Source organism: Lithobates pipiens, unplaced genomic scaffold (assembly GCF_037356315.1).
Source record: "Lithobates pipiens isolate NorthernLeopardFrog02 unplaced genomic scaffold, aLitPip1_a1.2 Scaffold_19, whole genome shotgun sequence".
In the NCBI taxonomy this organism is placed as follows: Eukaryota; Metazoa; Chordata; class Amphibia; order Anura; family Ranidae; genus Lithobates; species Lithobates pipiens.
In genome coordinates this window covers 135,054,492-135,079,758 of record NW_027507764.1, presented here as the reverse complement: position 1 = coordinate 135,079,758, position 25,267 = coordinate 135,054,492, and the positions used below count along the sequence as shown (strand labels likewise).

At 45.6% G+C, this 25,267-nt stretch overlaps 1 protein-coding gene across 1 annotated transcript in view; it reads right to left on the bottom strand.

Moving 5' to 3' along the window:
- Positions 1-25,267, bottom strand: part of STK31 (serine/threonine kinase 31) — a 661,901-nt gene that overhangs the window by 47,606 nt on the left and 589,028 nt on the right. The window contains exons 19-21 of the mRNA XM_077491295.1: positions 21,712-21,837; positions 18,002-18,088; positions 8,150-8,299 (exon numbers count right to left, since the gene is read on the bottom strand). Of these exons, the coding sequence (XP_077347421.1) occupies positions 8,150-8,299; positions 18,002-18,088; positions 21,712-21,837 (363 nt within the window). The remainder of the gene's footprint in view (positions 1-8,149; positions 8,300-18,001; positions 18,089-21,711; positions 21,838-25,267) is intronic.

Genomic DNA, 25,267 nt, shown 5'->3' with positions numbered 1-25,267 from the left:
AGCAGTTTTACCGTGGACCTAAGAGTCTGCAATTTGTCTGAAGGGAGAAAAACTCTCGCTTCCCTGGAGTCCAACAGTAAACCTAGGTACTCCAGACGCTGGGTTGGCACAATCACCGACTTCTTTAGGTTCAACAGCCACCCAAATTCTTGCAGGGTCTGCATGGTGATCGCCACATCCTCCTCTAATTCTGAGGCAGATGATGCTCTCAGGAGGAGATCGTCCAAGGTAGTCCACGACCGCGATCCCATGTTGTCTCAGCAACACTAATACTGGAGCCAGTACCTTGGTAAAGACTCTGGGTGCTGATGCCAGACCAAAGGGAAGAGCCACAAATTGGTAATGGGCTTCCCCGACTGCAAAACGCAGAAACTTTTGATGCCGAAGGCATATGGGTATGTGCAGGTAGGCATCCTGGATGTCCAAGGACGCCAGGGAGTCCCCGTGATGGAGTGCAGCAACCACTGAGTGAACCGATTCCATTCTGAACCTCTGCACTTTTACAAGGTGATTGAGGGCTTTTAAGTCCAAGATCGGACGTACCCCTTCCTTCTTGGGAACCACAAACAGATTTGAGTAGAATCCCTGGAAGCGTTCCAATTCCGGAACTGGTACAATCACCCCTCGATTCAGCAAGTCCCTTACCGCCCCCAACAGGGCCTCCCGGCGAACCGGGGACACGGGTATGTATGCTGGAGGAGAAGAATCTGGCGGCCAAGAGAGAAATTCTATCTTGTAGCCTGAGGAAATCAGATCGCAGACACATTAGTCGGATAACCGGGAGGACCACCGGGCTGCAAACTCCCGAAGGCGACCCTCCACCCGAGACATGGGTGGGGGAAAACCTTCATGCGGTAGCACTTTTGTTCGCAGGCTTGCGGTTACAGGGACGTTTTTGACTGTCCGTGGGCGTCCTGTTGGGCTGGGGACATTTTTTCCAAGCACCAGGCGGACGAAAAAGCTGCTCGTGAGCAGAAAAAGAGGGCCCATGCCTGCACGTGGCTCCTTAGCCTTCCTGGCCTGTGGGAGTAGAGTACTCTTATCACCAGTGGCATTTTTAATAATGTCATCTAATGAGGCTTCAAAGAGCCGGTCAACAAGGGAAGATCCGTCAGGGCTGTTTTGGATGCCTGGTCAGTAGACCAGCATTTAAACCAAATCAGGCGCCTCAGCACCACAGCTGACACTGAAGCCCTGGATAACAGAGGGAGCGTATCAAGGGCCACATCACAGACATACTTAAGGCCTTGCACTACTTGGTCTGCTAGTTCCACGCAGACAGGGGAGGCCTGTTGCTCTCCCAATTCGCCCACTCAGTCAGTGTCTGCGACACCAGTGCGGATGCCAGTACAGGTCGCACGGCTGACCCCACAACCGTAAACAAGGAACGAGCCACTGTCTCGGCCTTCCTATCCGTGTGATCTTTGAATGCAGGAGTCCCCTCAACCGGGATCGTGGTTACTTTATTTAACCTGGATACTGGGGGGTCCACGACCGGAAGAGCTGACCATTTCTTGAGAAGGCTTTCCTCAAAGGGGTAACGCACCGCCATGTATTTGGGGACCGAAAAGGTCCGTTGCGGGCGACCCCATTCCTTGTAAATTAACTTGTCAAAATAAGTCAGATACGGGAACACCTTAGGTGAACGTGCTGGCTTGCGGGACCCAAAAGGGACCGATACATCAGCAGAGGGATCCGCTGGCTCCTAAATCTTCAGGGTATCACGCACAGCTGTGATAAGTGCTCCAACTAGCGCTTTGTCGCGCACGGATCCGGACGGGGACTCACCCTCACTGTCCTTTTTAGCACCTTTCTTCCCATGAAATGCCTCCATCTTGGCAATGAACTAATTAAGGACCGCCGTAAGGGTGTCCATAGGGACCGCGCAGTCCGCCAGTGACCCGGGTGCAATTGCTTGGATTTCGGGGGATGAAACATCAGTTTCTGAAGCCATGCTGACCCTACCCTGTCTGACACCTGAAGGGGACTTAGGACAGTGACAGTCCCACACCCTCCTGCTGCCGCTGGCTGAGGGGCTCTAACCCACTGGACTCACCACCCTGGGCCGTTCCGTGATGTATTACCGCAATGTCTGATCCCCAGCGCTCCCAGATGCAGAAATAGCAAAACGACTGTCGGTGGCTGGCCGGTCGCACGATCGGTGAACGATCTGTGGGCGATCAAACACACGTGTTCAGAACACAGGATAACCTTCCCAGAGCTCTGCGATGACCAAACATGAAGCAGAGGGTACAGGGGCAGCTGCTAGAGCACAAAAACGTTGGGCGGCTACAAGAACATGGCCGCCGGTGTTCTCAATAGGGAATCACCAAGAAAATGGCTGCCTGAAGCCAGTCTGACCCTTGCCCATACTTAAAATGGCTGACGAACAGCGCTATGGGGGACTAGAGAGAACATGTGGCAGGCACAGCGCTGCACCCACACAGTGGCATGACTACACAGGCATCCAGCGGGATAATCTGCAGGACCCAGGCACCCAGCACAGCTAAAACCCCCAGGTGAGAGCCCAGGCACACACACACCGCTCAGCACATGTACAGGAGGGAGTCAGGGACAGGGGAGATTAGAGAGGGGGGCAAGGGGGGCCCCCGAATCGACCTCCCAGGGAATGCCCAGCTGCTCCACCCTGACCGGCAGGGAGAGCTGTATTTACCAGTCCTGAAGCTGTGAGACATTCCATGGTAGTCAGCTCCTGATTAGTACAGGGAAGACTACTGGCCTTGGCATACTGTGATGCAGACATCAGTAGCCCGGTCATATGTACGCCCCGGAGCATAAAGCTCACGACCACCTCTGGAGCCGAGGTATGTCGTGGCTTGCCGAGCCGTAGCTGTGACCTGCACACGCTCGATGGCAGGACTGGGGAGACTACAAGGATAAGTGAACCAGCCTGTCACCCAGCCGGCTGTTGATAGAAGATCACAGGATCATTATCTTGCGCAAAAAGCCAAGCTTCTGCACCAAAAAAAAAACACGGACTTATGGGGCCACAGCGTTCCTAGGTCTTATCTCCTCACTAGGCAGGAAAAAAATGAGTTCTGCTAGAGCAGGCTGTGGGGCTGTTGCCTAGGGACCGCCCCCTGGGCAGAACTAAAAGTTCTGAAGTGTTGTATTACAACTTGCCTAGTAATCTCCAGTGATAGGGCTGACAACCCATTTTGTTACAGCGAAGAACTGTGTCGGTCGGTGAATATAAGATAAAAAACAGCTAAGGCTGATATTTGTCCCTTAATGGTACTTAAAGCCAATTTCTGGTCTACTTCTTGCTGTAGAAACAGCAGGATCCTTGAAACGGAATAGGTGCGTGGATGCCACCCTTTCTCCTTACACATGGAGATGTAGGCTTTCCAGGTATGATGGTATATCTTCCAAGAAGATTTTCGTGACCTCAACATTGAAATCACTAAGTCCGACAGGCCCCGGTTCCTTAGCACCTGGCTCTCAACAGCCATGCCGTTAAAACCTGTGGCAGGTGAGGTGGCAAGTGGACAAGCCACAACTTGTGGCAGGTGACGTGGCAAGTGGACAAGCCACAACTTATGGCAAGTGGACAATCCACAGCTTGTGGCAGGTGACGTGGCAAGTGGACAATCCACAACTTGTGGCAGGTGACGTGGCAAGTGGGCAATCCACAACTTGTGGCAGGTGACGTGGCAAGTGGACAATCCACAACTTGTGGCAGGTGACGTGGCAAGTGACATGCTAAATACAAGTACACTGCTGCTACTGTTTTTTGAGCTTGGGGAGGGTCTTAGGAGGTTATTTTATAAACACTTCTAGACGCAAATGCAGTAAAAAAAAAAACAAACAAAAAAAAACAGCTAAACGTGGCAAAACGGGCGTTTCTAAGCACCGGTTTCAGCTTTTAAAGACATGCGTTCAGCAGAATTTGCACCGGCGTCTCGTGTGCATGGGGCCTAAGACACTGGCGAAAAAACTGAGGTACTCCCAGTAGTGGGAGGGGTTATATACGGAGTGCACTTCTTGTCTTAGGGCGTGCCAGTGTCCATCACCTAAAGGTGGCCTATTAACCCACATAGTAACTACTATGGCTCTGTGTCCCCTGATCTATGAATTTTTTTTTTTTTGTATGATGTTTTTGTTCGAAATTTTCTAATTACATAATGAGAAAAAAAAGGGAATCAGCCATAAAAACTACAAGGAAGACAGACCTGGTCAAATCAATGGGTCCAGGAGACACTATTTACATGCATGTAAATATAATACAACATTAATGTTATAATCCTTCTAACGGTGCATCACATCCAGATACAAACGGAAGGCAAAGGTAGATCTCAATAATCAATACATGTCATAATATTAATTAACAATCATTGACCTTGGAGAAGAAAGATGTTTTGGAAGGAAAGATAACAAACAAGCAAAAAACATACATATTATGGTATGGTTAACTGGGTGTACAAGGATCAAAGTGTTTAAATGCGGACGAAGTAGCCTAGTATCGGACTGCGGATGGTGCTGACACAAGATTCAAAAAGGAGTCACCCAAGGGGATGTCACAAACCAAATGGACAGATTGGTAACTGAAAAAGCCATCTAGTTAGCGGGAATCGAGTCACCTGCAACTCGGGTTGATTTTTGGTCTATTTTCTCCATTTCAAGTGAATAATACATGCAACCAGACCAGATATCATGAAATTGTTCCCGTTTATCCTTGGCAGCAAGAACATACCTCTCTGCTTCCATGACGCCCTCTACCTCCTGCTTCCAGTCCTGCAGTGTGGGGAACTGTGACCACTTCCAAAATTTGGGTATGAGGCTTTTTCATTTAAAAGATGTGGCGTAACGCTATTTTTGTACAACTTAAGGGAGGAAGGGGTAGCATGGAACAGACAGGGGAGGGAAGAGGAGAGAATTGTATTGGCTTAAGGGTGGTTTACCGAATCCAAGGAAAGATGTCCTTCCAAAACTTTTGCATTTTGGGGCAGTGCCACCAGAGGCTCATAAATGTGCTCGCTAATGTAAATCTCGCTAACACCTATAATCTTCACCCAGGAAGATTTTAGCCAACTTTGAAGGCATCTTGTATCAGCGGAAAAAATTGTAACAAGACTCCTGGGTCTTAGAGCTAATAGATGAGACATGGTATAGCTTTGCGATTCTTTGAGTGGGCATGAAGTTCAGTTCCAATTACGCTTCCCATTCATGCACAAAATAAGGTGGTGTCTGAGAATGATAGGATAGGAGTAATCTATAGGCTTGCGATAAAAGGTGCTGTAGGGTTCCATCAGAAATACACATGGATTCAAAGGCTGTTAGATTTTCTATGGATCTCAGTTTGGGATGCAATTTCTGCAAGAAGTCACTCAATTGTCTATGGCGCTAGGTGTCCATAGAGAAACTGTCTTAAAGAGGAAGTAAACCCTGATGGGTTTACTTCCTCTTTTTTTCCCTGCAAAGGTAAAGCATAATGGACTACTATGCATCGCATAGTAGCTCATTATGTGTCACTTACCTGACACAGGAGCCAGCGAAGTCGCCGCTGATCCCTGTAGTCCGCCGCGTCCATCTTGCTGGTGGCGTCTCGCAGCTCCGACCAATGACAGCGGCGAAGCCGCGATGACGTCACTCCCGCGCATGCGCACGGGAGTCGCGCCTCGCAGCTCCGCCGCTGTCATACGGCGAGGCCGCGATGACGTCACTCCCGCGCATGCGCACGGGAGTCGACAAATTTGGCAAATCCATTCTTGGATTTGCCGCATTTAGTGCGCATGCGCGCCGCTATCTACGGCGCATGCGCCGTAGACAGCGGTGCCCATTTTCGGGCAAATATCTCCTAAACCATATAGGTTTAGGAGATATTGCTTGGACCTATAGGTAAGCCTTAATCTAGGCTTACCTATAGGTCCAAGTTGTTTGGAAGGGTTTACTTCCTCTTTAAGTTTGTCTAAGGCTTTCCAAAGGCAAAAGGTGACCTGACCGTGCTAATTTGGAACACTTAGTGTCACCATCCCTGCACCTGGTTTAAAAAAAAATGGACATCTTCACCTGGTGAAAACCAATGAAACCCTACCAGCAGCACGAAGGGGGAGGTCATTGGTGAGAAGTTGCCCGCTCTTTTCACCTGGCCCCAAACCTGGAGGGTGGCTTGGGTAAATGGGGGTGTCTATGTGGATAAGCCTCTAACAGATTTCGGTATTCACAATGCGTGACACCCCCCCCCCCCTCACAAGATTCAGGCCGCAAGAGATTTCTCAAGGTTGACACAGATTTTATCTTTAGTGTTATGGTGCTAATTGGGTATTTGGACCATTGCCATTGCCTTGTAATATAGGTGAACAAAAGCTAGGCCAAGGCCTCCAACTTCCTTACGTCTGCGAAAAAGTGAGTATGCCAGTCTAAGGTGTTTCCCCTGCCAAATATAAAAGTCGTGAAAAACTTGCAGATTGTTTTTAAGAATAAGGGGGGTAAACTAATAGGCATTGTGTAGAGCATATTGAGGATTCTAGGCAGAATGGTTATTTTAATTAAGTTTATACGTCCTAACCACGTTAGAGTAGCGTTCTATCAGGTTTTAAGGTCTCTATTATAGCCTGTAGTGTGTCTTATAAGTGTGGCAAGATTAGAGGTGTACAGCAGTTTGAGGTCTGGAGGTGTTTGTGTGTGTTTTCCAAGTGAACAGAAAGTCTCCTTTAGGTTGAGATATCAGATCTGGTGGGATCGTCACCAGAAGAATTACAGATTTACGTAATTAATATGAAAGCAAAATGTGTTTTGGGGTGCAATTGCAAGTATGCCTATGCCGTGTGTGAGAAATAAACTTAACATGACAATTGTGTAAAAATCTTTTTATAATAGAAACACAAATTTTTTTTTTTTTTCAAATGGTCTATTTGTGTGAAACAAATGATAAAAATGTTGTTTTGGTAATGCGTAGCATGACCGAAAAATTGCCAGTTAAAATAGCACAGTGCAAAATTACAAAAAATGCACTGGCCATTCAAAGTGTGAGAGCACTGAAAGCTGAAAATTGGTCTGGGCAGGAAGGGGGTAAAAGTGTCCTGTATTGAATTAAGTATAGGCTTTGGTGTGATATTGGAGTGCATTGATTTTGCATAGCACAGCCACTTTGCAAAGAAAATAAACTGCAAGCACTTTTTGAAGCACTTTTACTGATGCTTTTCCCTTTTTAAAACTGACCTAATTTTTATGAACTTCTGCACCTTTATTAATAGCACAGTGAACTTTTTCTTTTTCTTTTTTTGGTTGTACGTACTGCACGTTTGCACTGATTTTTGTGTCTTAGTGGTTTAATGGAATGAAAGACACAGTGTAGCAGCAACCATTTTATTTGATTTGGATTTTTTTTTTAAACACTACAGTTGCAGAGTTGATAAAAAGAGGGTAGCACAGCTTTTGTGTGTTGCAATAACCTTATATGGAGGTTAGTTACCCCATACTTACAGCAGCAGCCACCTGCGGGCTTTATTTTTTTACCTTTGTGTAGGTAGTTTCATTAATACATATGTAATGCATGTTGCTTCCAGGTTCTTGCTAGATTGGGGCGATTAGCGAAAAGACATGTGCATGTCTCACTCCGCTCTACCTGGTGGTAACCCCTCTATCCGGTGGCAACTGCCATGCCATTCCAAGTCAGCAGGACAGCGTAGCCTGTTAAATAGGGCGGTGAGGTGTGGTACTAATAGGGGTGCGTGGAAGTGACCTGGCAGCTACATAGTCACCGAATCACTTTCACCCAGCAGCCAACAGTCGGTCGGCTTGTCAGGATTTCACAGTGTGTTAAAAATCCTCCCTGTTGCTACTGATGAATGACAGCAAAAGTGTTGACACTCATACTTTTCTACATAGATTAAACACTTCATGCAAAGTCTGACAAGAACACAACTGGTCCGTGTAGAAATTCATAAACATATCCTGGGCAAAGAGATTTCTCAAGGGGCATCTCAACTTGAACAAGCACAAAATACAAACCTGTAAATTAAGTTGACAATCACACAGACTACAAAAGATTATTAAACAAGAGGCTTTTCTGTTAACACCAAAGAGACATCTGATCATCATGTTTTATCAAACATTTTGGTAAATCAGCTGGTAAATAAATCAACTACCACATATGTCAAAACTGAAATAACTGCAATCTACTTACTGCATCTCTAGTAAAATCAAGGTCCCCAATGATTCCTCTCTCTCGATTTATAACAAACATGTTGTTTTCATGTAAAGAACCAATAATTATATTGGCTGCATGCAGGGTCTGCATGCCTTGCGCCACCCCGCTCATTACTTTTACAATCTCCTGCAGAACAAAGAAGATTTCTGTAAAAGACTGATGCTACTTAATACAGTTTTATTAGTTGTACGGATGGCTGTAAATACTAAACAGCCACACATATTTTTAAGGGCTCTTGTACACCATAGCTCAAAAGAAAAAAAGCTGCTTTAAGGCCCCTTTTACATGGGCCCTCTGCTTAAGAGTATCCACTTGCTCAACAAGGGATCGCTTCGCTGATCCCCACTGAGCAGACGGATGACAGGTCTGTGTCTCTTTTATGGGGAAATCGGATAGGAACAAATCACCTGTCCATTTCCATTCGATCTGCTGGGCGGATGGAAAATAGGACCACCAGTCTGTTTTGGCAGACAAGAACAGATAGCGGCGGGTGTCAGCGGACATGCGTCTGCCAACATCCGCCACTTCACAGAGACTGGAAGGTCCAATCAGGTCCTCCTGATAAATTGACCAGTGGACCTGATTGGAGAGCCTGTGTGAAAGGGCCTTTGCAGGCATTTGAGCTTTTATTTCTCTGCCTAAAAGCTTGAAGAAGCTTGAGCTTTTTCCTGCTCTTGCGTAATTTTATTTTTTTAAGCTTTTTTGAGCATAAGCTTTTTTTTGTTTTTTTGTTTTATTTTACAAACCCACCCCTCAACTCTTTTTTTTTGCCACTTTACACGTGTTTTTGGGTGCTTAGGCATCTTTTCGGCTTGAAATCTCCTCTCAAAAACTTGAGTTTGGTGGGGGGAGGATTCTGCCTGTAAATTCCTGAAAAAGCCATAGAACACAGACACATTGGATAACATGGAGTGGAGTTTCCAGGAAGAAGAAGAAAAAAAAAGCTCAAAAGCCAGTAAGAGCAGCTTTTTGAGCTGCAATGTACGTGAGCCCTAAGTAACAATTACTACATGCAGGGGGCCACACCTACAAGCTAGATAATAGTAACCCAGCCGACAGGAAAAAACCCTTTTCCCCTAAAGGACTATTGAACAGGAAAGTTGCAAGCTATTCTAGAAGGCAATGTTTTATAGCATTTTGTATTTTACAATCAATTTCCAAACTTGACCCTTTCACATCTATTTGGAATGCAATACCGGAAGGTTTTGATTTGAATAACACCCTTGTTTGGCTGACTTAAGTGAATAAAGAGGCCAACTTTTGAGAGGCTTTATAAAACTTTTTTTGGGCGTAAAGGCTAAATTCACCTTTTTGGGTAGAATTTCACTTTTCATAATAAATAAAAGTTTTTTTCTATTGTTATTTCTGGCCCAGCCATTTAATGTGCTCATTTCTCACTTACCTCATTCATGGAGGCTTTTAAATTGTATGTATTTGTATATATATTTTTTTTTACTTGCATCACTTCCTGTAGGTCATGTGACAACCAGGAAGCTTTAAATCCCAGAATGCACTGCCTTGCTGCATCACAGCAAAGGCTGTGATGGGGCATGTTCATCACGCTGAAAAAAATATTTTTAGCCCTACATCTTTATTGAGCTATCTCATCTATCTGTAATGAAGAATGCCCCACATAGTGTAAGCAGGTGAATACTGAAGAAATTTTCACAGCAGGAATGCCAGTCTTCTTCATGTCTTAATTTCCATGATGCAGATGGTTTTTCATTGCTTTGGGTCTCCAGGCTAATTTACGTATAAAACATTTTCCAATGGTGTCTTGCCCCTCCTCCGCCATTCAGAAAAGTTTTTTCATTGGTTTCACTGCCTGTAACAATCTGTGAATGGGGGGGGGGGGGGGGGGGGGGGGGGCGGAGGGGCGGATTAGTTACAGGATACACTCACAGGTCATGCTACAGGCAGTTAAACCTTGAAACCAAGAAATAACTTTTTTCAATAAAAGGAGAGGGGAGGAAATGGTGGGTTCCTATTGGGAACATTTTCTATTAAATTCAGCCCAGAGACCCAAAGCTATTAAACCCCCATGTGCCAAAAGGAACGGGCATCTATGCAGTGAAGATTTCATCAAGATCCAGTTGCCTGTACAACGTGGTACACACGTTACATGCAATAAAGTTGTAAGGCTAAAAATGTGGCTTAGCTAAACTTCAGCTTGTTACATTTCTGAAAATGGCTCTAAAACCTATGTTTATACAAAGGGGTACAATGAGGAGCATCTAAATAATATTGCTTCTCCTTGTAAACTGGTGTATACATAGGATTTTTTACATACTGTTCAATTTTTTTCCTTGGAATCCATTGATACAGAAATTCAGACTGTTGGGTTATACTGCCATCTAAAGAGGAGAAATGGACACTGACAAAAACAAAACAAAAAAAAAATAGCCAGCACAAGATAACTTCACCCATAACCATCACGTCTCAGTTTTGCAGCAAGTACTATTGACAGCATGTAAGAAGTGGACAACATAGGCTAACTGGCTCAAGAAAAAACAATTTGGGACCTGGAGCTCAAAAATGGTCTAAAGGGTCGAATGCTCAAACGCTGGTATGATTAGGCTAAAAATAGGATTTTTATAACAGCTTACCTGTGAAATCCTTTTCTTTGAGTATGTCATAGGACACAGCCTTAAGTATTTACTTGGTGGGTTATAGCTACCTTCAGGTGTTGACACTGGCACACCCAATACAGGACGTTGACTCCCCTATATAACCCCTCCTCCTTCCAGAAGCCAAGCAATATAAGCAATATACTTAAACCCCATAAAATAAGAGGGGCGGGACCACTGTGTCCTATGATGTACTCCAAGAAAAGGATTTTTACAGGTAAGTGGTTATAAAAATCCTATTTTCTTTATCGTACATCAGAGCCTTAAGTATTTACTTAGTGGGACGTCCCATAGCAATGCTACTTGAGGGGAGGGAGACAAACCATAGGGCACCCCCAGACTTTGAGGACTTATACTGCTGCCTGCAGCACACTGTGCCTGAAGGTGATATCCTCATTCCTTCTTAAATCCACTTAGTAAAATTTTGTTAACGTATGGACCGAAGACCAAGTTGCGGCCTTGCAGATCTGAGCAAAGGAGACCTGGTGATGCACTGCCCACGAAATACTAACCGCTCTGGTAGAGCGTGCCTTAACTTGAATAGGGGGAATCTTACCCCTTAAATCACCAGTTTGAATTATAACTTGCTGAATCCACTTAGCAACAGTGGATTTCAACCCTGCCTATCCTTTCTAGGACCTTCTCGCAGAATAAATAAGACATCAGTCTTACGAATCTGAGCAGTTTTATTTAAATCGATTTTTACTGCTCTCACTACATCAAGACAATGTAGTGATTTTTCTTCCCTGAAACATGGTTTTGGGAAAAATTATGGCAGGACCATATCTTCATTCAGATGAAAGCCTGAAACCACCTTTTGGCAAAAAGCCTAGACGAGGGCGTAACACCACTCTGTCCTCATGAATAATCAAATATGACTCTTTACAAGAAAGAGCAGACAATTCTGAAACCCTCCTTGCTGAGGATATAGCAACCAAAAATATCGGCTTTCTAGTCAGACGAACTAAGGGAACATGCTGTAATGGTTCAAATGGCTGTTTTTGTAACACTAACAAAACTAAACTCAAGTCTCAAGGGGTAAAAGGTTATTTAACTGGCCGATTAATCTGCATCACCCCTTGCATTAAAACCCCAGACTAAAGAATGCGTAGCAAGCGGTCTGTGAAATAAAACTGATAAGGCTGAGACTTGGCCCTTAACAGTACTTAGGGCCAACTTCACCTCTACGCCCAATTGTAGAAAGGCAAGGATTCTGCCTATAATATATCTCTGAGAGCGTCAACCCTTGGATTCACACCAGGAAATGTAAACTTTCCAAACTCTATAATATACAGCTCTGGAAACTGGTTTCCTTGCATTGATTAAAATTGAGATAAGACCTGGAAAGCCCACGCTTCTTAAGAATGTGGGTTACAATAGCCAAGCCGTTAAATTTAGCATTCGTAAAGTAGGATGGAATATCGGCCCATGCGATAGCAGGTCTGGCCTTAGTGGGAGAGGCCAAGGACCCTCCACTGCCATCTTTACGATCTCTGCGAACCATGACCTTCTGGGCCATGCTGGTGCTACCCGAATTACCGGCTTTCTTTCCAGCTTGACCCTGCAAAGAAGTTGAGGCAACAAATAAATCGGGGGAAAAGCGTAGATCAGTGAAAACTGATCCCATGGGGTGTAATATTATGTTATGTATGTGTGTTATGTAATGTGAGTAAAATATTTTTTAATCTAATAAACTTCTTGTGGAAACGGTTGACACTATGGATATTCCTCTTTTTCATTGAGAGCTCAAGTGAGATATTTCCAGTGGATGACAAACGAACCTTCCAGAGAAACACCAGACACCGACACAGGGGCTTACACTGTGAAAGCGATCCTACCCCTGCAGGGGCAGGGTATCTGGTGAGGGCAATATCAGTATTTGCTACTTGAAAATACACACCGGGAAGCGCTTTACTAGTGGTTACACATCTTCTGCACAAGTCACTTTAAGTCCAAAGCTTAAATCATCTTGTTCCAAGCAGAGAGGATTCTGTTTTGCAACAGTCTTGAATGGAACTGGGCATAGGGTACGTCTTTGAATGAAGCTACCATGTTTCCTAACAACTTCATGCTAAGGCGAATTGTAGGATTTGCTTTTGACCTGACCTTCCGTACCAGGTCTTGCATGGAGCTGATCTTTGCTGGAGGCAAGAACACCCTTTTCTGGGCTGTATCTATGATCAGGCCTAAGTAATCCAGCCCTCTTACTGGTTTTAAGAAAAACTTCTCTAGGTTGGGGATCCAACCGAGACTTTCCAGGTAATGCATATGCTTTGCCTTAAGTGAATCACTGACTGGTCTATTAACAATAGATCGTCTAGGTACACCAACACTGTTATGCCCTGTGCCCTCAACCTGGCTAGAGGTGGGGGCCAGTATTTTTGTGAAAACCCGTGGTTCTGTGGCTAGCCCGAAGGGTAAGGCCGCAAACTGAAAGTGGCGTTCCACTTTGAATCACAGAAACCTTTGGTGAGCGGGAAATATAGGGACATGCAGAGATGCGTCCCTGATGTTAATGGACGCCAGAAGTTCTCCACCTTGTAGGGTGGAGACCACTGACCTGATCGACGCCATTCGAAATGAGTGAATTTTTAGGAACCAATTTTGATTTTTTCGATTCAGAATGGGCCTAACATCTCCATTCAGTTTTTGTACCGCAAACAGGTTTGAATAGAAACCTAAACCTTGTTCTTCTGTGGGGATCTGTATGATTACCCCTTGAGTCAATCGGTCTATACAATCAATAACAGGGGTGGTATTTTCCCTGGATCTTTGGGAACATTTGATCTCAGAAAGTGAGATGGTGGAAACTCCCGAAACTGTCGTTTGTATCCTAGAGTCACTGCGGAGAGAGTCCATCTGTCCTGAGTTTCCCTCTGCCAGACTTCTGCGAAATGCAGAAGTCTTCCCCCCACCTTGGTGAGGGGAGACGCCTCTTCATGAAGAGGTCTTAGTATTCTGCTTTGTAGTCTTGCGGCTCCAGGTCTTCCTTTGAGCCTGGGCCTGACCCTGCGAATTTCCTCTGGAATCTGACGGTGGAAGCCGTCGCCACTGCCTAGAGGTGGATGCGCCTGGCGCGGAGAGAAAGTCAGTTTAAATGAAGGATGTTTATACTTTCTTTTGACTGGCAAAAGCGTTCTTTTTCCACTGGAAATTGTCTAGATGTATTTATCCAAATCATCACCAAATAGTCGCTCCACATGAAATGGGAAACTAGACAGTAGGTATTTGCAGAGTGCTTCGGCAGAACAACCCTTTAGCCTATGCATGTGTACTAGCACAAGTGCAAAGCGTGAGATGCCTGGTGAATAGAATGCTTTATAGCATCTATGGCAAAACATAACGCTTTTGGTAAATTGACCAACTCACTGGCCTGTTGTGTAGGGAGCTCGTTAAGGGCCTCTGTGAACTGGTCTTTTAAGGACTGTCGGATGCCTACAGCTGCAATTGCAGGCTGAGCAACAGTACCTGCTAATGGAAAAAAAGGATTTTAACAGGAATTCCAACTTTTTATCTGTTGGATCATTTAGCATTTGCGCATTGTCCACTGGACAAGTTAAACTTTTATTCACACTGGAAATCACAGCATCTACTGCTGGAACTTTCCATTTTTTTTTTCCTCCATAGGATAGAGAACGGACAATCTCTTTGGAGGGAGAAACTGCTTATCCGGATGATCCCATACGGTATAAATAAGCTTCTCTAGTAATGTGTGGACTGGAAACGCTTGCACTGATTGTAATGGTTTTCAAGGAACCCAAAGAAGAAACCAGACTTTCAGCTGACTCTGTTAGGGGTATCATGAAAATGGAGTGAACCATGCCCGTAAAGATTTGTACCTTAGATTGTGAATCTGAAACTTCAACTGTTGTTTCCTCCACAGAGGAGTAATCGTTTTGTTTTTCCCGATCGTTAGAGGGTAATACCTCATCCTGTCCCCTCTGTTCCCCTGGTAAGGGGTTTGGAGTTGGAAAGACGTATCTAGCACTCTTCTTATACCCTTTAATGGAGGATGCAATTAAAGCCGCTAATCTTCCTTCTAAGCCCTGCAGGGCAGAGGACAATGCATCTTCAGTCACATATATAGGAGCTGAAGTGTGAGAAGCAGTTGCACCACCAATTGCTTCCAATTACTTAACCTGGCTTGCCATGTCAGGTGTCTCTGGAGAGAATGACAAAGTGGAGGCATGTATGGAGTTTGCAGCACCTGGGGGTGGTTTTGGTGCCTTAGTAGTAAGCCCTGAAGCCATAGCGCAAACCACAAAAAGCAAAGCACTCTAAGAACTGTTCTATTTATTTGAAAAAAGTAGGAAAAACAGTGGTAGCATAGAATGATCTAATGCTAAGCAATACGTTTTTTCCTGTACTGCAAATGCCTGTGTAAACCCCTCACGTGAACCAGCGCTTCTGTGTCCTGTGGCAGCCTTGCTTCAGCTCCTCTGATAGACACTGTCTGTTTCCCAGAGTATCAGCTTTAAGCTTTTTCAGGTGTGAGCCTGATTGCCTATGCGCCACGCCCTTTCCTGTGCTTTAGCAAGAGTCACTTCAGAGGGGAGGCGGGAGGAAGGGGATTTACACAGCTGTTTTATCAGCTTTTCAGATTTATGCTTGTTTAAACATAACATGTATATCTATCCACTCAGTTTGCCCATTTAGGGGGGAGCTCCCCCCCCCCCCTTTCCAGCTGCTAAGACACACGCTGTATTAGCACAGATTTAAACAGGGTCTATACACTATTACTCCCCCTAGAGGAGTTTTTAAGGCATTTTACAATATAATTGAAAGAAAAGTCATAGGTGGACTTTGCAGTTCCTACGCTTTCCTCTTACCTTTTCCTCGCTGCAGGATACGACTGTAAACAGACAGAGCCAAACTTCACCGATCACAGCTGCAGCGTAGTTAAACCTTCTCAAACTGGGGCCCTTTTAATAGGGGTTCCACTCCTTTGGACCATGTATAGCACCACTCAGGACAGCTTTAGGTAATGTAGTAAGACCAAAAAAAAGAGTCCTGGTTCCTAGGGTGCAGCCCTCAAAGAGGAGCATTACAGGCAAAACCTCGTTCTTCTATGCAAGGCCCGGGTACCATCCTGGAGCCGCAGTGGAGGATAGATCCAGTTGTGGAGGCTTTTTAAATCCAGCATGGATCCCTTCTGGAGCTCCGCAGAGCACATCTTCACTCGTGCCAACACCTTTAGACACTGGCAAAAAAACTGAGATACTTCTGGAAGGAGGAGGGGTTATATAGCTTCCTGTATTGGGTGTGCCAGTGTCAACACCTGAAGGTAGCTATAACCCACTAAGTAAATACTTAAGGCTCTGTGTCCTATGATGTACGATAAATATCTACCTGGTAGAACTTAGAAAATTTAAATTAGGAGACCAGGTGATAGCTTTGCAAATCTGGGAAAATTTGCTTCACCAAGAAGCACTCGCAGATCTTCTTGTCAGTTAAACCTCAAGGTTGATCAGAGCTCCCAAGGTCACTTCCGGTTACATCCCCGTCGGCTTCCGGGTGGCGGTGCGGTTCTAACTCCCAGTGGAAAGAGCTGGTTATGTCTCTCCAGGTACTTTACCATGTGATTGGCCATTGAAGTTGAATAAAACATACTATATTATATACTTTCCATCTTTTTTTTTTTTTCTAAATTGCTCTTATCTGGTGCACGAGAATCATTGCCTATTCTCAAAAGAAGATTGGCTGATAGCATCTGTGAGTCTGGATCCAGTACTGAGTATCTGTCGGCTGCATTTTTGACCATATTGGTCTGGTGAGTGCACAATGTATCAGCACATGATAAAGCACAGTGATTTAAAGATTGTGTCACAATTTTTATGGACACTGATTGGCTATCTATATTATTTTTTTGGCACATTTTTATACTTGGTCGCATGTGTTTTGTGATCTCGCTTATCTTTCACAAGGCTAGCGTCTACTTCGGTTTGTGTTCATATACTTGTGTTATTGGTCACTTAAAGGGGCAGATGTCTGAATAAGTTTAAAGGGATGGTAAAGGTTCTTTTTTTTTTTTAAATAAAAAATTTCCCTTCTAAATGTTTTTTTTTCTTTGTTTTCTTTGTCTGAATTTCTCACTTCCTGTTCCTCCTCAGTAAGATGTTCTGGCTGACTAAACACCGCTTGGATGATGGTGTGAAGTTTACTGAGGAGAAACAGGATGTGAGAAATTCAGACAAAGTAAAAAGCATTTAGATGGGAAATCGAAGGAAAAGGTACGTGAACCAACAATGCACTAGCTTAAAGGAACCCATTTAGAAAATAAAAAAAACTAAACTTTACAACCCCTTTAATAGGCACATTTTGAGTTGGGGTTGGCGCCCTCCTATTTTCTTTGACTAGAAAAAACTGGCAGTGCTAGCAGTGATATGGGTTATGTTGGGAGGTGCCAAGCTTTGCTATTTGTCAGTGTACAATTATCTGGTGGTGCATAGCCCAACAGTCTAAGGATTAGATATGCAGTGAAACCTATCCCACCTCTGCCTAACAACTGAACTTCTCTTTCTTCATCAACTGATCCCAACACAGTTATTAACCTTCATCTTATTCTTTTGACAATATTGCAAGAGTGACTAGGATGTTGGGAGTACTCCTAAATGACAAACTGCTGATGTCCTATAAATAGGACACGGCAGCCCTATTAAATGCGACATAGCACTCCCTAGGTTTACTTATAGTTTGTATGGTTATATTTATAAATATCTAACTGATAAGGAGCATGTGAAAATAGTGAAAGTATTTGAAATAGGAAAACATGGAGATTTGGTAACATGGCAGAATATCAATACCCATTTCCCACAGATGTAGTTAAAAAATAAATATGATGTACAGTATTAGGCAAAAATAAATACATATAGGTAATATTTAAAAACACTATCCACTAAAAAGTATCAATTCGTCTGCATGTTTTCCTTTTTCTACATCTAATTTCTCCACAAAAAAGTAATCGTTTCACCATCCATGTATTTAATGGAAACGGTAGGTTCTGATCAGGAATAATACCACTGAATGGTAGATCTCATAAAACACAAATTTCCGATTAAGGACTACTATGCACCTGCCAACATTGAATACTTGTGCAACAAAGCAGTTCTGCGGGCAGGACTTGCACAGTTGTACATTTAGCCCTGCTAAAGATGGACAGGGTAGTTATACCATATGAAGACAGTACTACAAATATACTTACATATGAATTCAAAGGATTACATGTTTGGACAGTGCCAAGGCTCTTGCCAGCATAATAGGGAACCATTAAATATACCATAGGATCAGACTGCAAAGAGAGAACAAAACCAAACTGCATCAACTTATGATACGGTTAAATATGACAGACCCCTGCAGTCTACTTACTGCACCTTCAAACTTTATTTAGAAGATGCACATTTCAGGTTAGTAATTTATGCAGCAGTAAAACTGGAGGATTTGGATAACAACCTTGGATGCAATAGCCAAGCAGAAAGACTAAGAAACCAATGGAAATGATAGAAAGATCAGAAAAGTAATTTACCAGATGTACTGGGCACCCGAGCCTCATAGCCCGTGGGATTCTCCAGACCATATATTTATGTTATTTCTAGTGATGCACCGAAATTTCGGCCGCCGAAACATATCGGCCGAAAATGCCCTTTTCGGCAATTTGCCGAAAGAGAAAAACAACCGATAATGGAGCCGAAAATGGGGTGTGGCCTGGGTGGGGCTCCGCCCGTGCCCCTGGTGACGCCCATCATGGGGGGTGCATAGCGCAGGAGAGCCGCCTCCGCCGCCTGTTTGATCACAGCGCCGGGAACATCACAGCTTTCATTTCAATAGCTGTGGATTCCCGGCCGCGCCGTCACACACAGCCCCTCCCCCTTGTCGGGAACTTAGATAGACAGATCATCCGCAGGATTGGATGGATGATCTGTCTATCAAAGTGCCCGGACAAGGGGGAGGGGCTGTGACGGCGCGCGGCCGGGAACACACAGCTATTGAAATGAAAGCTGTGATGTTCCCGGCGCTGTGATCAAACAGGCGACGGAGGCGGCTCTCTTCCCTGCACAGGCTGGCTGCAAAATGGCACACAGGCTGCAATGGGACACACAGGCTGCAAAATGGGGCACACAGGCTGCAAAATGGGGCACACAGGCTGCAAAATGGGGCACACTGGCTGCAAAATGGGGCACACTGGCTGCAAAATGGGGCACACTGGCTGCAAAATGGGGCACACTGGCTGCAAAATGGGGCACACTGGCTGCAAAATGGGGCACACTGGCTGCAAAATGGGGCACACTGGCTGCAAAATGGGGCACACTGGCTGCAAAAAATGCGGCACACTGGCTGCAAAAAATGCGGCACACTGGCTGCAAAAAATGCGGCACACTGGCTGCAAAAAATGCGGCACACTGGCTGCAAAAAATGCGGCACACAGGCTGCAAAATGCGGCACATTGGCTGCAAAATGGCACACTGGCTGCAATGGGGCACAGGCACACTGGCCTGCAATGGGGGATGCCTCCTGTACCATGTTATCTGACCATCTTCTGTACCATGTCCCCAGTCTGACCATCTCCTGTACCACGTCCCCAGTCTGACCATCTCCTGTACCACGTCCCCAGTCTGACCATCTCCTGTACCACGTCCCCAGTCTGACCATCTCCTGTACCACGTCCCCAGTCTGACCATCTCCTGTACCACGTCCCCAGTCTGACCATCTCCTGTACCACGTCCCCAGTCTGACCATCTCCTGTACCACGTCCCCAGTCTGACCATCTCCTGTACCACGTCCCCAGTCTGACCATCTCCTGTACCACGTCCCCAGTCTGACCATCTCCTGTACCACGTCCCCAGTCTGACCATCTCCTGTACCACGTCCCCAGTCTGACCATCTCCTGTACCACGTCCCCAGTCTGACCATCTCCTGTACCACGTCCCCAGTCTGACCATCTCCTGTACCACGTCCCCAGTCTGACCATCTCCTGTACCACGTCCCCAGTCTGACCATCTCCTGTACCACGTCCCCAGTCTGACCATCTCCTGTACCACGTCCCCAGTCTGACCATCTCCTGTACCACGTCCCCAGTCTGACCATCTCCTGTACCACGTCCCCAGTCTGACCATCTCCTGTACCACGTCCCCAGTCTGACCATCTCCTGTACCACGTCCCCAGTCTGACCATCTCCTGTACCACGTCCCCAGTCTGACCATCTCCTGTACCACGTCCCCAGTCTGACCATCTCCTGTACCACGTCCCCAGTCTGACCATCTCCTGTACCACGTCCCCAGTCTGACCATCTCCTGTACCACGTCCCCAGTCTGACCATCTCCTGTACCACGTCCCCAGTCTGACCATCTCCTGTACCACGTCCCCAGTCTGACCATCTCCTGTACCACGTCCCCAGTCTGACCATCTCCTGTACCACGTCCCCAGTCTGACCATCTCCTGTACCACGTCCCCAGTCTGACCATCTCCTGTACCACGTCCCCAGTCTGACCATCTCCTGTACCACGTCCCCAGTCTGACCATCTCCTGTACCACGTCCCCAGTCTGACCATCTCCTGTACCACGTCCCCAGTCTGACCATCTCCTGTACCACGTCCCCAGTCTGACCATCTCCTGTACCACGTCCCCAGTCTGACCATCTCCTGTACCACGTCCCCAGTCTGACCATCTCCTGTACCACGTCCCCAGTCTGACCATCTCCTGTACCACGTCCCCAGTCTGACCATCTCCTGTACCACGTCCCCAGTCTGACCATCTCCTGTACCGCGTCCCCAGTCTGACCATCTCCTGTACCGCGTCCCCAGTCTGACCATCTCATGTACCGTGTCCCCAGTCTGACCATCTCATGTACCGTGTCCCCAGTCTGACCATCTCATGTACCGTGTCCCCAGTCTGACCATCTCCTGTACCGTGTCCCCAGTCTGACCATCTCCTGTACCGTGTCCCCAGTCTGACCATCTCCTGTACCGTGTCCCCAGTCTGACCATCTCCTGTACCGTGTCCCCAGTCTGACCATCTCCTGTACCGTGTCCCCAGTCTGACCATCTCCTGTACCGTGTCCCCAGTCTGACCATCTCCTGTACCGTGTCCCCAGTCTGACCATCTCCTGTACCGTGTCCCCAGTCTGACCATCTCCTGTACCGTGTCCCCAGTCTGACCATCTCCTGTACCGTGTCCCCAGTCTGACCATCTCCTGTACCGTGTCCCCAGTCTGACCATCTCCTGTACCGTGTCCCCAGTCTGACCATCTCCTGTACCGTGTCCCCAGTCTGACCATCTCCTGTACCGTGTCCCCAGTCTGACCATCTCCTGTACCGTATCTCCTTTTTCTGACCATCTCCTGTACCATGTCCCCAGTCTCTGACCATCTCCTGTACCATGTCGCCAGTCTCTGACCACCTCCTGTACCATGTCCCCAGTCTCTGACCACCTCCTGTACCATGTACCCAGTCTCTGACCACCTCCTGTACCATGTCCCCAGTCTCTGACCACCTCCTGTACCATGTCCCCAGTCTCTGACCACCTCCTGTACCATGTCCCCAGTCTCTGACCACCTCCTGTACCATGTCCCCAGTCTCTGACCACCTCCTGTATAAAAATATTTTTTAAAAACAGTCATTTTCGGTATCGGTGCTGTTTCGGTATCGGTTTTCGGCCTAGTGTATTTTTCATTTTCGGTATCGGTTTTGGCACCAAAAAACCCATTCGGTGCACCCCTAACTTAAAATTTAACTGAACCACTGTCCCTATCGTAGTAATACAGGAACAGATTAAACACAGACACAAGCATACTTGTCTATTTTCAAAGAATCACTACCATGTATTATTAAACTTCACAAATACCATCTTTTGATTTTGCACCATGTTGGCAATTGCAATTAGCCAAGAGACCCTGGAAACATACACAAAGATACTTACTTTGCAGAAAAAGAGGTAAAGTAGTTCCATTATTCCAGACTCCTCCTTCTGCAGCATCCAAGCTTTATGAAATTCTGCTGCCCTTACAATGACTTGCTCTTCTGTGTCCGCTCCAACTGAATAACCCTAGAAACACATTACAATACTCATATGGGTGTACCTCTACCTAAAGATTCATAGCTTTAAAATGTCATGCTATTTATCAGTATTGTCAAATCAAAAATGAGGTTACGTGGCTTGTTTCAAACAGTATCCACAACTGCGATTATAATAAAATTTGTTAGTTTATAAAAAAATGAAGATCAGTTTTTGGAAATGACGACTTAAAAGACAAGGCCATCAAGTACATATAATTGAAAATGGTATGTGATACTGCACCACGGAAAATATAAAATAAGATTATTGCTAGAGGGGAGAAGCTGCCTCTACAATTTGCTACCACCCAAAAAAACAGAGCAAGAAGAATAAAGAAAAATAGTGTAGAAATGGCGCTAATCCTTTAAAAAGTAAAAGTGTATTGGTTGTTGAATGAAAAAATTTATATCTATGACTGAAATTACCTAACGGGGTTCTACTATACAAAAACTAGCATATGAGATCAAAATAATACAATCCAAAATCAATAAATGCTAAAAAAAAAAAAAAAAAAAAAAAAGGAATTTTAAAACAGATTACCCGTACAATCGTTTTCTTTGATGTACATCAGGGGACACAGCCGTAGTAATTACCATATGGTTATATCAGCGTATCAGGTGCTGGACACTGGCACGCCCCTTAAGGCATGAACTTCCCCCATATAACCCTCCCTACTGGGAGTCCTCAGTTTTGTAGCCAAGCAATATAAGTGTATAAGAAGGCAGGGACCTGTGTCCCCTGATGTACATCAAAGAAAAGGATTTTACAGGTAAGCCGTTTTAAAAATACTATTTTCTTTTCTTACTACAAGTGAAGTCCCATAGCAATGGCAACAGAAAGGGGGGAGACACAACAAAAAAGAAAAGTCAGAGGACTCATACTGCAGCACACTGTACCCAAAGACAGTATCCTCATGACCCTTAACATCGATTTGATAAAATCTGGTAAATGTATGAACTGAAGACCACGTCGCGGCCTTACAGATCTGAGCCACAGAGGCCTGATGATGCACCGCCCAAGAGGTACTAATCGCTCTGATTGAGTGTGCCTTAACATGAAAAGGAGGAATCTTCTTTTTCAAACCATAAGCCTGAATAATGACTTGATGAATCCACTTGGAAACAGTGGATCTAGACGCTGTCTGTCCTCTTTGGACCATCCGGCAGAACAAACAAAATATCTGTCTTATAAACCTGAGCGGTCGCCCCTTAAGTACACTCTGACCGATCTTACTACATCAAGGGAATGTAGCACCCTCTCTTCCCTAGATAGAGGCTCTGGGAAGAATGAAGGAAGAACAATATCTTGGTTTAAGTGAAAACCTGTCACCACCTTTGGCAGGAATTCAGAATGAGGACGCAACACCACCTTATCCTTATGCATGATCAGATATGGCCCCTTACAAGATAGAGTCGGTAGTTCAGATACTCTTCTGGCAGAAGAAATGGCAACCAGAAAGACTATCTTTCTAGTCAAAATAACCAAGGGAATTTCACGTAAGGGTTCAAAAGGCTGCTTCTGCAAAGGTGACAAGACCAAATTCAAATCCCAAGGATTTAGAGGTGCCTTGATAGGAGGATTGGCCAGTGTTATCCCCTGAATAAAGTTACGCACTAAGGAGTGAGAAGCTAAAGGCCGTTGAAAGAATACTGACAAGGCCGAGATCTGGCCCTTGATAGTATTCAAGGCCAGATTCATCTCTAATCCCATCTGCAAGAAATCAAGGATTCTACGTATGACATATTTCCTGGGGTGCCAACCCCTGGATCCGCACCAGGAAACATATGCTCTACAGACGCTACAGTTAATGATCCTGGAAGCCGGCTTCATGGCATTAATCAATTGATACAACTGAAAGAGACAACCCACGATCCCTTAGAATGTGGGTCTCAAAAGCCAGACCGTTAAATTTAACGCCTGTAAGGTAGAATGGAATGCTAGACCCTGCGCGAGAAGGTCTGGCCGAAAATGGCAGAGTCCAGCGAACTCCTACTGCCATCTTTATGATCTCGGCAAACCAAGGCCTTCTGGGCCACTAGAATCACCTCATTTTATTCCTGCCTGATCCTGCGAAGAAGGCGCGCAAGAAGCCGAACTGGAGGAAATGCACAGATCAGAGAAAACTGATCACACGGGAAGACTAATGCGTCTGTTCGGCGAGCTAGCGGATCCCTTGTCCTTGACACAAAGTTGTCGACCTTGTTGTTGAATCTGGACGCGAACAGGTCCACGTCCGGAGTACCCAATCTCTGACATATCGCAAGGAAGATGTTGGGGTGTAGAGACCATTCTCCTGGAAATAATTGTTGGCGGCTCAAGTAGTCCGCCTACCAATTCTCTATCCCAGCAATGAATATTGTCAAAATGCAAGGAACGTTGTGTTCTGCCCAAGACAGAACGTGATTCACCTCTCTCTGGGCTGCACGATTCCTCGTGCCCCCCTGGTGATTGATGTAAGCCACAACCGTGGCATTGTCAGACTGAATCCTGACAGGACAGCCCCTCAGTCTGACCGTCCAGGCTCATAGAGCCAGACAGATTGCCCGAATTTCCAAAACGTTGATAGGTAAGGTGCTTTCCAACCTGGACCACTTCCCCTGCACAGAATCCTCTTCCATGACCGCTCCACAGCCTAGAAGACTGGCATCCGTGGTCACTACTTTCATGGTGGCTGGTTGAAACGACCTTCCTTTTTGAAGGTTGCTGGATATTAACCACCAATTTAGTCTCTGACGTACGTCGGAATCAGCTGAATTGGAAAATCTAAGGTCTGAATCTTCTTGTTCCAGGCTGACAGGATTGCGCTTTGTAGCAATCTTGGATGAAACTGTGCGTAAGGGATGGCCTCGAAGGAGGCCACCATCTTTCCCAAAAGTCTCCTGCACAACTGAATGGAAGGCTTTTTCTTTGCCCTGATGAGATGGGTTAGTTCTACAATGGAACTGATTCTCTTTTGAGGTAAAAATACCTTTCTCTGCCTGGTATCTATGATTAGATCCAGGTACTGTACTCTCCTTGATGGTTTCAAGGAGGATTTTTCTAGGTTGAGAACCCAGCCTAGATTCCAGGTAGCTTACCGTTGTCACCAGACTGGTCTAACCCTGAAACCGAATGATCTACTAAAAGTAGATCGTCCAAGTAGGCTCGGACCGTTATGCCCTGAGCCCTTAATCTGGCTAAAGCAGGAGCCAGAATCTTTGAGAACACCGTGGAGCTGTGGCTAGACCAAATGGCAGACCCACAAACTGAAAAATAGGATTTTCAAAAAAGCTTACCTGTAAAATCCTTTTCTTTGATGTACATCAGGGGACACAGAGCCATAGTAACAACTATGTGGGTTATATCGGCGTATCAGGTGCTGGACACTGGCACGCCCCTTAAGGGTAAACTTCCCCCATATAACCCCTCCCATTACTGGGAG